At 40.7% G+C, this 14660-nt stretch overlaps 1 protein-coding gene across 11 annotated transcripts in view; it reads right to left on the reverse strand.

The window, feature by feature from the left end:
- Positions 1 to 7415: 7415 nt before the first annotated feature.
- DCDC2 (doublecortin domain containing 2) overlaps positions 7416 to 14660 on the reverse strand; it is a 123389-nt gene continuing 116144 nt past the window's right edge. For 7 of the 11 annotated variants that reach the window (XM_039523812.1, XM_039523811.1, XM_039523814.1 and 4 more), the window contains one exon: positions 12007 to 13090. In XM_039523812.1, coding sequence (XP_039379746.1) covers positions 12958 to 13090 — 133 coding nt within the window. In that variant the 3' untranslated portion in view covers positions 12007 to 12957. Of the gene's footprint in view, positions 8043 to 12006; positions 13140 to 14660 lie in introns of those variants that run through there. The other 4 variants (XR_005593895.1, XM_039523815.1, XM_039523816.1 and 1 more) reach the window with 4 other exon arrangements.

The following is a 14660-nucleotide window of genomic DNA, read 5'->3' on the forward strand; positions in this document are numbered from 1 at the left end:
GGGGAGAGTGAGTGAGAGGGAAGGGGGGGGGATGGAGTGAGCAGGGCGGGGCTTTGGGGAAGGGGCAGGGTAGATCCCGAGTTGTCCTTAGATTAAAAAAAATGATCTTGGGGGTAAAAAGGATGGAAACCACTGGTTTAAAATGAAATTCCTAGCCTGCTGGGTCCTGTCTCTACATAATCCCATTAGTTGACCTTAAAGTATTTATCTAAAGAAAATTTAAAATGTTGTTCTATTTTTATAGATAGTAGAGTAAGCTCTCCTTAACCTGAATACATTTGTCTGGCTGCTTACCTGAATACATTTGTCCTTTCATTAAAGAAACTTAATTTTGTTCTCATATGAGGTAGATAGCTCATCCTCTTAATCTATGGATTTAAATTAAAGATGTATAAAGAATGATGTGACCTTTGTATTCTCTGACAATACATTCCACCTTATAGTTCCTTTTATTTTTTGAATGGATTCAGTAAAATTATATGAACAAGCCAAACATGAATTTTGTGGTGTGTCCTTTCAAGTAACTATTTTCCTTTCGAAACATAAAATATCAGTTTCAAGGATGAATCGCAAATGAAGTCACTTAGCTGCATAGCACAAGTGAACCTGTTTGTGTTGATGCCTTTTGTGCATGAAGCGCATTGCCAGTTTCAATGCATAGTGTGGAAATTGGTGACAATGACATTGAATCAGATTCAGGATGGAAAACTCTGGCTATCCAGATTAAGTCTGGAGGTGGCTGTGCTCCATGCTTTGCTCATTCAAAAGTTCTGGATCTGCAAAGCCTTTCATGGACTTTGGAAGTGCAGAAACCAGAAGGAGGGTTTTGGGGGTTTTCTTTGAGTTGAAACTGGAATAATTGTTATGAATGGTGATAGAAGTAAGAAAATTGTACTTGATGATGCTAAGAAACATTTCAGCCAGACACAGCCAGGTAGATTACCATAGCAACACGTATTTGAAATGCCTAAGGACCAATGCTATGAAAGATGGACAATGATGATACCATCACAAACAAGAAATTACACACACTGAAACAGAATAAAATTCTGTGTATAACTGGCAATTTATTGGCACTCACAACTTGGAGTGCAAAAGCACATAGCAACCCATGTTCAAAACAAGAGTGGAGTTCACAGGAAGGAGAGGAGAGGATGAGTGGGTAATGGGTGTGGGACACAAGGGCAGGAATCAAATGTATGTACAGATGCAGTTTTGGGTGCTACACTTAAAGAAAGATGTGGTCAAACTGAGAAGAATCCAGAGGAGAGCAAAGATAAAATATTTAGAAAATCTGACCTATGAGGAACAGTTTGTTTACTCTTGAAAAAGACGACTGAGTCTTCATATATGTTATGCTATAAAGAGAAGTTTAACAATTCTCCATGTCCACGAAAGGTAAGATGAGAAATAATGGGCTTAATCTGCAGCAAGGGAGATTTAAATTAATATTGGGAAAAAAAACTTTAACTATAAGGAATGTTAAGCCCTGGAATAGGCTTCCAGGGAGATTGGGGAATCTTTGTTGTTAGGTTTTTAAGAACAGGTCACAAACACCTGTCAGGGATTATCTAGGTATACTTGGTGCTGCCTCAGCACAGGGGGCTGGACTAGAAGACCTCTTGAGGTCCCTTCCAGCTGTGTGTTTCTATGATTATATAAAACAAGCAAAGACTGCAAGTGTTTCATGGGGGTGGGAGGGGAGAGTTCTGATGATTGCTCATGTAGCGCCCCTCTCCACCTGGTTACCTCCTTTAATGCCAATCCGCTTACAGGTTTTGATGGACAGGTCTGGGTTCTTTTGGATCCCGCCACCCACTCGGCAGGGTGTATCATTTTTCTTTTTTTCCTATGAAATTATTTGGCGGTGCCTCCACCTCCCTCATTCCTTCGTGGCAGGGTCACCAGGGCAGCTTGGGTGGAAAATTCTACCTACAGAGTAATCCCCACTTACTTGCCAGATAGTTGGAGACTTCCAAGAAATAACACAAACACATAAAACTATATTCAACACAATCATTATATTATACAGGAGACAAATACAACATAACAGGGTGAAACTATTTTTAGGGTCACCGGTGCCCACACTGAAAATACCCGTGACTTGATGTAACAAGTGTAAAATTTGTGTCCTGTTGGTACGCGTACTTTGCTGGGGCCCTTGATGACCTATACAATTCTTCTGTGCAGTGGTTTAGCAGTGTGGCTGACTGGGTTCAGTACAGCCCAAAGGACTCACAAGTGGGAGGAGGTGATGAATCCCTCCACAGGTGTAATATGCAGCAGGTTATAAAATCCTCAAACCCTCACTCCCTGGCTTGAGGACACAGTTCAGGGAGTAGGGGGTCCCCAAAACAAATTCCCCAACTAACTAAAAGCTGGTGCACACACAAACTCCATGAATGATCCTCAGGTTCGAAGATGACGCTGGACTCCTCAGTCACTGCAGGTTGGCTGCTGTCTGCTGGCAGGGATCCTCCTCAGGCAGGAATCAGGCTGCGTTAGTCCCAGGATTTCCCCACACCACAAAGGGGTGCAGGGCTCAAGGTGTAGGTTATACAACTACCCTAACATCCAAACTGTAGCCTCCTATCCCAGCCTCCAGTCACACACTCCGCAGGCAGCAGCCCTGGACTAGCAGCGCTGACCATGTGGTGACTAGTCTCACCTAGGGAGCTGGAGGGCGAACCCAGCCTGGCTGGGGAAGTTTCCCAGCAAACACTACAAATTGGGAATCATCAGTGGGGAAGGAAAAACCCAGCTGTCAGGTCCCTGGAAGCCAGTTCTCAGGGGGAACCCTGCCTGCAGGCCTGGGACTCACCAGCTCCCCACAGAGCCAGTCCTGCCCTGGCCCTGGCTGGCTCCAGACTCCCAAAATGGCTTCTCCCTGGGAGGGCCTATCACTCCCTATTGGTTGCTGGGCAGACTCTGAGTCTGTCTGCTGGCAGCTCAGGGAGAAGGGAGGGGGAGCCAAGGCAGAGTCCCAAGATTCTATGTCATCTCCTTGGGGGTTACACTCATATGGTGTGTGATAAACACCACCAAAACACATCAATCACAGTTGCTTGTTCTTTATTCTATGCATTATAGCCAAGAGGTAGAACAGCAGCATAAGTCTTTATCTAGTTCTTTTCATGTCAGAAGGAGGCTTGTTTACTATGCCGTCCCTTCACTGCTGTCAGGTTGTTAGTGTGTGGGCAGCAGGGAGACAGGATACTAACTTTTTCAATGTGAAGTTTAATTAAAGATTGTGAATAGTGAAAATGTGACATTTCAGGTCTTATAATATAGCTCACTACAGGAGATTAAAATGATGGTTCTAATATCTATTAGCTACTCCTATCTCTCCACTAACCTTTTGTGATTACACTTGAGATCAGAATGAAAATCCAACTTTCAAATGAATTATAGTTTTTCCCACAATAGCTGCATGGACACAGAATGTTTTTAAACATGCACTTTTATCATCTTCTAACATTTTTGAATGGGAGGAGAGGTGATCAGCAGGCAATGAGCTCCGTTCAAGATGGGTTAGTACAAATATTGAGCATTCTACCATATTTCCCAGACCCCTCGCCACCAAATTACCGCCGAAGCAGGACCCGCTGCCAAAGACCCCGTGCTTCAGCAGTAATTCGACAGCAGGGGGCCCCCGCCGCAGGTCTTCGGGGCACTTCGGCAGCAGGTCCCGGAGCGGACGGACCCCCCGCCGCCGAATTGTCACCGAAGCAGGGGCCCCTCACCGCCGAAGACCCCGCTCTTTGGCAGTAATTCGGCTGCGGGAGACACCCACAGCGGGTCTTCAGGGCACTTCAGCAGCGGGTCCCAGAGTGGAAGGACCCCCCGCCACTGAATTACCGCCAAAGCAGGACCTGGCGCCAAAGACCCTGCGCTTCGGCGGTAATTCGGCTGCGGGAGACACCCACCGCGGGTCTTTGGAGCACTTTGGCGGCGGGTCCCAGAGCGGAAGGACCCCCCGCCGCCGAATTGCTGCCGAAGCAGGGGCCCCCCGACGACGAAGACCCCAGGCCCCCTGTATCCTCTGGGCGGCCCTGGCCTGCGGTGGCTCCAAGCACTGGAATGGGCACAGATAAATAGTCGGTCCTGTGCTCTGAATGGCATTCAGGCAGTGTGAAAGGAAAAGAGGAAACAGCATGACTAATACAAAGGGTTGAGGAGCACAGGACATTGAGGAGTGGTTCAGAGGGGTAGGCTGAGAATGATAGGAGCTGTGAAGGGGGGTAGAAATAGGAAAAAAGACAGAATGGACAGGAGCTCTGGCGGGGAACAGGAGAAGAGAGGGACAGGTTATGAGAGCAAGGGCAGAACGGTCTAGAACCACTAGAGCGCACTCACTTCCAAAACCTGGCATTAGGCTATGTCTACACTATGGAGCCCATACAGACATAGCCATGCTAGCACAGCCCCCTAGTGTAGATGCAGCCTCCACCTACAGGAACACCACCTCCCCCAATCTTAGCCGCGTTGACAGAAGCCCTCATCTGTCAACATAGCTGTCTCGACAGTGAGGGCTCTGTAGGTATAGCTATATAGGTCAGAGATGGGGTTTTTTCCTACAGCCCTGAGCCACATAGCTATGCCAATAGAACTTTTAAGTGTAATCCATGTTTTAAACACAGGATTCCAGAGTCTCAACATTCCACGGCTAATGGGCAAAGAGTTGTGAAACAAGCATTTCTTCCCTCCACTGTGGTTAGTCCACATGGGGATAATGGCTACCACTTGAGCTAGGGATCTAATCCAAATTCCATCCATAAATCCCATAGCAAACAAAGGATCCCAAATAGCTAAACACAATTCTTACTGCTTTCCACGCTACCACTACTTCCTCGAGCTCTATAGTCCCCATCATGAACCCCATCAATGTCTGACACTGCCCCTCTTCTGCCCAAGTATGGGCCTTGGATTCAGCCTTCCTGGGTCGATGGAACACTTCCCAGCCCAAGGACTGGATAACATCACGTTCACAAGTAGAATGGAATATCTACAATATCTACAGGTAAGGGCCATCTTAACAGAAGAAATATTCCCTGCCCTTCCTGCTTCCCACCCAATTGCCTTCTATCAAATTCTTATGCATATTTGACTATTTTCATTTTTTATTCTATCCTTCTTAGAGTTAGAATTACAAGACCTCCTTTACCATAAGTGTATTCATGCTGCAATCTGCATGGAGGAAATCAAATTTTGCAGTTTGATTGGTTGCTTTTATTGTGTTAATTTGGATGAACACACACATGATGGTTGGGCCTGTTTTCCCTACTGCATCACACAGTGACTTCACTGCAGCATCTGTGTTTTCTCCCTGCAGGCTCTATTAACCCCTTTATCTGCCTTTCATTCCCACTGTGGTGACTCACTGGCTAAAGACAGGGGGGATAAAATGCCCTCGTCCTCATCTGAACGTCAGCAGATTCATTGAGAATTTATGGAGCAGCCCCAACATGACATTTATAATTGTGCTTTTGCAAACAAATGGCTATTTGTGGAAATAGCAGTGATAAGAGATCAAGAGGATGGACCCTACCACTTCATGACTGTTTGGCCTAAGAAGCTGCAGAAAGGCAGCAGTGTATGCCTTTATCCTGGGCAATGTAAAGGAGAGAAAGCCTATAGCAGATTTCAAGAATCTAAGCTGTAAGTATTTTAAGAGCTTTTCTTCATCAGTAGGCTAATAGCCAAAGCAGCAATTTTAATAAAATGAAGGTATTAGGGTGTAGGGCCACTCAATGTTAGCAGGTCACCCTGACATTATGTACCAGGATGCCAGGTAAACTTACCATCTCGCAGTCAGTGTGTTACATCGACTATGATAGAATACGATGCCCTTGATCTCCAGGGGCAAGGCTTGAAGGATCTCTCTACTCCTCCCACTTCATTAGTAGCTAAGAGCCATGGCACATTGATCGCGTACATCCTCTTCAGGGGTTCTTTAGAAGGCCACATACTGCTTGAGATAATTATGTTTTGGTTCTGCTAGTTTGCTCTTGTGGTACAGCTTGTCTCTTGGTGACATTGACACAAATGGGAATGCACTGTGTGCGCCTATGGTAATCTCACATTTCAGACATTTGAGATTACTAGTGTTTCTTATGGGTCTCTCAGATGCCTGTGTAAACAGCCATCTGTGTCTTCATTTTCAGGTTTGATTTGGGAGAGAGATTAGTATATTAATATACTAAGCACATGGAGGCTCAGTTTAACTGTCAGGTAATTTATAAGAAGGCGTTCTTTTCCAAATGAACTCAACACCAATTTATTTGTATTTGTAACATAAATGCAAAGAGAGAATCAAATACAAGGAAAAAAACTGCTGCAAATATTGCAAATTTTTAAATGGCCTAGTTTTTCCATAACAAACATTTTATTACACTGGTGGATTTTTTGCAAATAAAGAGGGAATGTCTTACTTAAACACTGCCTATGAGTTAGAGTAACATATCTCAAATAATTTGGCTAAGAATTAGATTCTAGATTAGATGCTTCCAGCCTGATATCACCTGGAGCATCTATTCTGATGGAAAGGGGCCAGGTTGGAATTGGAGTGTTTGCCTATGCCAGCTCTCAGAACTCCTTTGGAAGCTGCTGCTCCTACTCACTATGTCTTTTTCGGGAGCTCCACATTCCCTGCTTGAACTTCTGTGACCCCACAGATTTTGACCTTCTTTTAATAAGTGTCATGGATAGTGGAGCAGAACTAGTTGCAGCTGCTATGAAACCCAGAGTCAGCACAGTGGAAGCTAAAAGAGGGGTGCTAGCTGACAGCCAGAGGAGTGCAGACGTAGGCTTTTTAAATAAGCCCGATATTTCAGTCTAGTGGCCATGGACAATGGAGTGCGCATGTTTGGGAGTTGAGTTCTTTCTACTTAATAAGTTTTGCTGGCACTTGCTCTGGGACCACGTATTCTCACTTAGAACAAATGCAAAAGAAGAATTTCTTCATGAAGGTGAAGTCTTCTCTGCTGGCCCTCAGACAGCTATTGCTTGGCTAGGGCTGGTGAAAGTACTGCTCTCCCTTCTCTCCTTTTGGTGAGGCGTTCCTCCTGAGGCTGGAGGTGGGCAAGTGTTAAACACTTTGTTTGCTGCCAAGGTGAACGTCCCTTGGGCTCTTTTCAGTATCCCCAAGAAGCACATATTGGCAGAGTCAGAACCTATCACATTACAGATTTGATTTTGTTCCACATGCTGGAACACCAGACAGTGGTGTTGTAACCAGGTCCTCTGACTAGGTCATAGTCATTTAACATGGGTTTGTCTGTTTTTTTAAATTACTCACTTTTATACAGGAAAAAAAGGTGTTTATTAACCCTTTTTTTTTTAGAAGTGTAGTGAGTGTTGTTTTAGTATCCTGTCCTGATCTACCCTAGTACATTTTCTACACACAGGTGAAAGTATTAAATTCCAACACTTTTTATTTCAACGAAGGGGAATTGTTTCTGAAAGAGGAATAATGCTTATTTTCACATGTGAAACTGAAGTGCTCTTATATTGTATATTATGTAGCTTTGGAGAACTGCAAAAAATCCACCTATGCTATGAAGAGTTGAAAGTCATGCCATGTGTCTTAGGAAATGTAATTGTCCTTAGAATTTTGAAAGCCTTTGGCTTGACCTCTGATCTCTGTGTCTCAAAGTCATGACAATGTGAATCGATTCTGAAGGATTGCAGAGTCAGACTGGAACTCCTCAACTATTAGTGTCAAAGGTCACTGGAAAGATAACTATTTCTCAATTTGCTGATATGACCTATGACCTCCTTGTCAATTTTGGTACTCTTCATATATTTCCAGTCTTCAAATCTTTACCCCAAATAGGGTTCAATCTTATGAACCATGACACATGCAAACTATCCCATTGACTTCAATGTATCAGGGTTCACCCCTTTGTTTATATTCAGGCAACTTTCAGATGTATTTCATTGAGCTGTTAAAATATGATAGACTTCAAGAAGTCAAACTCTTGAGCAAATTTCATGCTTCCAGGTTGCCTCATGTACCTCTGGTTTCCCTCAGAATGTTGGGTCTACAACAGGATAAGGGAAAAAAAACCCACACACAACTTAATGAAGGCATAGAATTCTCTTTATAAATAAATAGGTGTTTTCTGTTAACAAAAGCATTCTGCCATTTTACAATATAATATTTGATTTATATATTTGTTTTGCAAAGTATATTTTATTTAATGCCTGCTAAATAAAAAAAATATATAGGGGGTTGGAGCCTCTCTCTTTAGAAAAGAGGAAAGCTCACATTAAACCCCTGTGATTATTTTACACTTACTGAAGTAATTTAAACAACTGATCCAAGCATACTCCACATCCCTGCAAGCATACACCAAAGGACAACTGATGAAAATTAAGGCCTGGGGCCCATTAAGCACCTTCTTAACTTTTTGCACTGACTTCCAGGGGGCTACCCAGTGTGCCCAGTTAAGCATGTGAGTGAACTGTTGCAATATTAAGGCCTAAGAGTAAAACGAGGGAAGGAGTTCTTGGGCCTGTGACAAGGCCACACCATACCACTGATCTGAAACCAGTGGGGAGCTCTGCAGTGCTTAATTTGTAATGAAAGAGGTGCTGGGGCTCAAGCAATTTTTTTACATTCATAACTGATGCAGCAAGCCCAGATGTGCCAGGGCTATGAAATGCCAAGCCTAGAGGTGCCAGGGCTCAGCCCTGCCACAAAATAAGCACTGGAGCTCTGCCATAACAACGACCGTACAGGATATGCCAAGAGTTGGCTTCAATCAGTTTAAAAGAGCTACACCCTATAGCTGTAAAGGCTTTAATTATCTCCCAGAATTTTCCATCTCTTTCTGAGCTCCTCATCCATTGACAGCTTCTCTGCCAGGTCTAGGCTGTTCTCTTCCTTTGGATTCGGGGCTCAATTTTTCAAGAGTTCTGATCTCAATCCAGCAAAGCACTGAAGCATGTGCTTAAAACTTTAAATATATATATAATCCCTTTTCAGTAGGTAAGATATAATGGGAAATACCATTAGAACCAGTACTAAGTATAAGGAAACAGCGGTTGAAACCAGAAGCATCTTACCTTCGATTAACAAAGTAACAGAAAGCTTTGATCACACATTATGTATACACCTGTACATAATTTGATGCATACACTGATATGCCCATAAACAATAACCCATAAACAGGTGAATGGTTTTACTGTATACTGGCATCTCTAGAGTGCTTTGTTTGGCTACAGGCTACATAGAGGTATTTCAACCACCCAGAATGGTATATCTATGAACAGTATTCCTATTTAATTGCTCCTCTTGTGATTATTTAACAGTTATATTGCAGTAGTGCCCAGAGTCCTCACCCATTGTTCTAGCAGCTGTACAAACACCGCAAGTGACAGCCCTATGCCAAAACAGCCTACAATCAGACATGCTGGGGAGAAGATGAGTAATAAAAACGTGATATTTAGCACAGGCTACCGGTGTGTGGAGTTCTTAGTCAGCCACTAGCAGGATATCACCAATCCTCCTGTGCACTAGACTGCTGTTTGGTGTATGACATAAGTAACTTTTATAGTAAAATAATTATAATAAAATGTCTCAAGCTACTTTATTTAGTATCTGACTACTTTTAAAGGCCATCTTAATGGGTGTTTGAGCCAAACATTAAGATACCCATGGCCGACACTCTTTGTCAGTATTTTGTACAGACTGCCATTTTGGGGGGGTATTTCTTTTCTGCTAACAAGACAAGAAATATTTATTTAGCTTTATTTTATATTGGATTTTTTTTTAATTGTCTTCACTTTCATCTACTGAAATTGGGGAGGCATTTCCATTTCCTTATATGAACTTACTTTATTTAGACCCGATTCATCATAACACTTAGGCATATGCTTAACTTTGAGTGCATGCTGCAGTTCCATGGGACTTAAGTACATGCTTAAATCCTTTGCTGCACTGGTGGCTTCATCTCCTCCTTTAACTGACTAGAACAGGGGTAGGCAACCTATGGCACGTGTGCCAAAGGCAGCACGCGAACTGATTTTCAGTGGCACTCACACTGCCTGGGTCCTGGCCACCGGTCCAGGGGACTCTGCATTTTAATTTAATTTTAAATGAAGCTTCTTAAACATCTTAAAAACCTTATTTACTTTATACAACAATAGTTTAGTTATATATTATAGACTTACAGAAAGAGACCTTCTAAAAATGTTCAAATGTATTACTGGCACGCGAAACCTTAAATTAGAGTGAATAAATGAAGACTCGGCACACCACTTTTGAAAGGTTGCCAACCCCTGGCCTAGAATGTGTACAGATTAGGAAGGCACCGTTGATTTGAAAATTTCCTGGGCTATCCCTGGTGAACAGCTAAAGCTATTATTTGTTGAATGCCAATTGTGCAGAAAATAAATAAAGTCCTGTCCTGACCTGTGCATTTATAAGCACACTAATGAGATGCCTCCTTTCCTAATAGCTACGATTTTCAAAAGTGATCAGTGATAGCTAAATGTTGGTGTCCAAAGGAAATATCTTCAGTAGTGTGGTCAAGGGTAAACAGAGTTTCCCCAATTCTCATTTGGGGACCATGGAATTTAGTTTAGCCACTTCTGTTATCCCTACACCACTGAATATTTTAAAGGGAAAACTCTTAATAAGGCCACACACTCAAGGATTCAGTGATATAAAATCTATCACTTTCATTTTTACTGTGATGTCATCAGAACTACCTGTTAAAGACTATGCTTATCCTTTCTCCGCAAATTAAAGAGTACTTGGTACAACATTCATGTTCTGAATGATACTATATATCATTGCAGGAGATGACATACTGAAAATGCCTATATTTTTATTTTATAAAGAGTCTTATTTGCTATCCTGAAGAAATGTATGCTTAGATGTTTTGTAGGTGAGCAACAGATAGAAATTTATACGAATGAATGAAAATTGCCTGCTGTCAGACAATAAATGAAATAATCTTACATAAGAGTTAACTATATACTATCAACTTGAACTTTTTAAAACTGACTAATTTGAAAACAAAATTCAGTTTAACTCTTTAAATAGCATGTCATGAAATAAAAAAAAAACTGAAAAAACATGAAGGTTTATGTTCTCCCACTGATGTATATAAACATCTTTTAAGCAAGGGAGGCACTGACTGTACAGGGAAACAATGCCACTGACTATACAGCGTGCTGCCAAATACACAAAATAAACGAACTAGAAAAAAGAGAAAATATTATTGGGATCTCCATGTACTTACTGTTAGATACAAAGTTTTCACACAAATATGTTTTTCAAGTTGTATCTGTCCCTTTAAAGTTTTCATGTTTGCTGTCTATTTGTTGATGCTAGGCAAAATCACAGGTACTGAAGATGGAAAGTACCTATTAGGTCATCTAGACCCTAATCCTGTAACAAGAGGTGCACCTCCGCACCACATGGATCCCACTGACTTCTGTGGGGCTCAACATAGGTACAACAGGCCCATGAACAGTGCCCTAGTTCCCAATTCAGCAAAGCACTTAGGCATGTGCTTAATACTAACTAGGCATAGAAATGATGAAATTCTGACTGAGCAAAGCGTGCTACAACAGCCATTTATTTGCTAGGGTTTTTACAGAAAGTTGAGCATATGTACCCAGAGAAGATACAGATGTTTTTTGGTAGCTGATACACTGGTTGAATTTAGTTAATTTGCTCCTGTTTAACTACTGGAAGATTAATTGTCAGGATGCCTAGAGCTCTTCTACAGGTCTTTTTTACCATTGCTTAAAATGTAAATAAAATAATTTAAGCACGTGCTTAACTTTAAACATGTGCTTATGTCCCACTGAAGTCATTGGGACTTCAGCAAAGCACTTAAGGACGTGCCATTGTGCTTTGCTGAATAAGGGTGGTCTTAAGCACATAGTAAGGGCGTTGTTGGATTGGGGACCCGAGTGCAGAATTGTTCCCAACAGGAATATTCCCCAGTGCTTTGTCCAGCCCAGTTCAATAAACCACACCCAAATCTAAACGTTATAAAAGTTTATCTTTGAGTTCTAGCAACATGTACAGACTTAGTTCCTCTGGTTTTTAATGTCACCTTTTATATATCTATATTGCTAATACTGTGAGATATATTGGAGGGTCAACAAACATTACTTTTCCATTGGGGTAAAATATCAAAATATATGCTAGAGAAAATATAGCAGTTTAGGTGGTTTTCAATTACTGTGAATGCTTTTTTACATGTTTTTTAAAGTTTGTTTCAGCGGCTTAGAATGAACTTTAAAAAATTAACTGCATGATAACCACAAAAAGTGAGTGTTTACTAGTAATTTGCTAGCATTAACAAAAAAACAACAACAACAACCTCAAAATCAAAATCAAGAAACCTCCATCACATATCTATAGTTAGCTAAAATATGGTTAAGATCAGAGAAATTTTCATTTCTATGACTTGCAACATAGTGGCACTATCTGTTGAAGTTTAGAAAGGAAATAAAGACAGTGGGAATCCATGTAATGAAGACAACCAATATTCTGGATGATACTCTTACGCACCAGTGCAAATGAAACCTCAGCTTATCTGGAACCATCTTACTACGACCAGTAAAGTAACATTTTTAAACTTTAAGAACTATGCTCAGGATTAAAACATAGAGCATTTATAGCAGAGTTTTGTGCAAAAAAATCTAATGGGCCAGATCATCAAATGGTGTAAACAGAGATGGCTCCGTTGACATCGGTTGAGGTAAACTGAGTTATGGTAGCGGAGGATCTGGGCCAGTGTTTTCATTTATAAATTACTTTCTCATTGGCTGATGAATCAGCTGCAATCAAAACTAAAACAGAAGTTAAATTTTCTTCCATTAATCTATTAATCTACTACAGAGATTTAAAATTTCTTAATATTTGTTGTAAATAGTTAAAATTTAACATTGTGACTGGATAAACTTTCCCAGTTTTGAAAAGTGAACATATTATCTTATGGGTTTATATTTGAATGAAGTTGTCTTACCGTATAGTAAAGCTGGGTGAATAACTGATTTTTTGTTTTGCTGGCAGTTCAAAGAAAAAGGATTCAGTTCAAGCCAAACCGAAACTGATGAAGACCTCAGGTAAATCAAAAGTTGACAGAAATTTTGTTTTGTTTCCACTAGGGCTGTCAAGCAATTAAAAAAATTAATCATAATTAATTGTGCGATTAAAAAATGAATCGTGATTAATTGCACAATTAATCACACCGTTAAACAATAACAGAATACAATTTATTTAAATATTTTGGATGTTTTCTACATTTTCAAATATATTGATTTCAATTACAACATAGAATACAAATTGTACAGTACTCACTTTATATTTATTTTTATTACAAGTATTTGCACTGTAAAAAATAAAAGAAATAGTATTTTTCAATTCACCTAATACAAGTACTGTAGTGCAATCTCTTTATCATGAAAGTTGAACTTACAAATGTAGAACTATGTACAAAAAAACTGCATTCAAAAATAAAACAATGTAAAATTTCAAAGCCTGCAAGTCCACTCAGTCCTACTTCCTGTTCAGCCAATTGCTCAGACAAACAAGTTTGTTTACATTTTCAGGAGTTTACATTTGCAGAAGCTGCCCGCTTCTTGTTTACAATGTCACCCAAAAGTGAGAACCGGCGTTGTCATGGCACTGTTGTAGCTGGTGCCACAAGATATTTACATGTCAGATGAGCTAAAGATTCATATGTCCCTTATTGCTTCAACCACCAGTTTAGGGGACATGCATCCATGCTGATGATGGGTTCTGCTCAATAACAATCCAAAGCAGTGTGGATAGACACATGTTCATTTTTATTATCTGAGTCAGATCCCACCAGCAGAAGGTTGATTTTCTTTTTTGGTGGTTTGGGTTCTGTAGTTTCCACATCACAATGTTGCTCTTTTAAGGCTTCTGACAGCACGCTCCACACCTCGTCCCTCTCAGATTTTGGAAGGAACTTCAGATTCTTAAACTTTGGATCAAGTGCTATAGCTATTTTTAGAAATCTCACATTGGTATCTTCTTTGCATTTTTTGAAATCTGCAGTGAAAGTGTTCTTAAAATGAACAACATGTGCTGGGTCATCATCCGAGACTGCTATAACATGAAATATATGGCAGAGTGCGGGTAAAACAGAGCAGGGGACATTGAACTCCTTGGGGGAGAATTGTGTCACAAATTTAATTAATGCATTTTTTTAACAAGTGTCATCAGCATGGAAACATGTCCTCTGGAATGGTGGGGAAAGCATGGAGGGGCATACGAATGTTTAGCATATTTGGCACATAAATACCTTGCAATGCCAGCTACAAAAGTACCATGCAAATGCCTGTTCTCACTTTCTGGTGACATTGTAAATAAGAAGAGGGCAGCATTATTTCCTGTAAATGTGAACAAACTTGTTTGTCTTAGCAATTGGCTGAACAAGAAGTAGGACTGAGTGGACTTGTAGGCGCTGAAGTTATACTTTATTTTGTTTTTGAGTGCAGTTATGTACAAAAAAACCCTACATTTGTTAGTTGCACTTTCATGACAAAGAGATTGTACTACAATACTTGTATGAGGTGAACTGAAAAATACTATTTCTTTTGTTTATCATTTTTAAAGTGCAAATATTTGTCATGAAAAATAATACACACTTTGATTTCAATTA

The sequence above is a fragment of the Mauremys reevesii genome, linkage group 2 (genome assembly GCF_016161935.1).
Source record: "Mauremys reevesii isolate NIE-2019 linkage group 2, ASM1616193v1, whole genome shotgun sequence".
NCBI lineage: Eukaryota > Metazoa > Chordata > Testudines > Geoemydidae > Mauremys > Mauremys reevesii.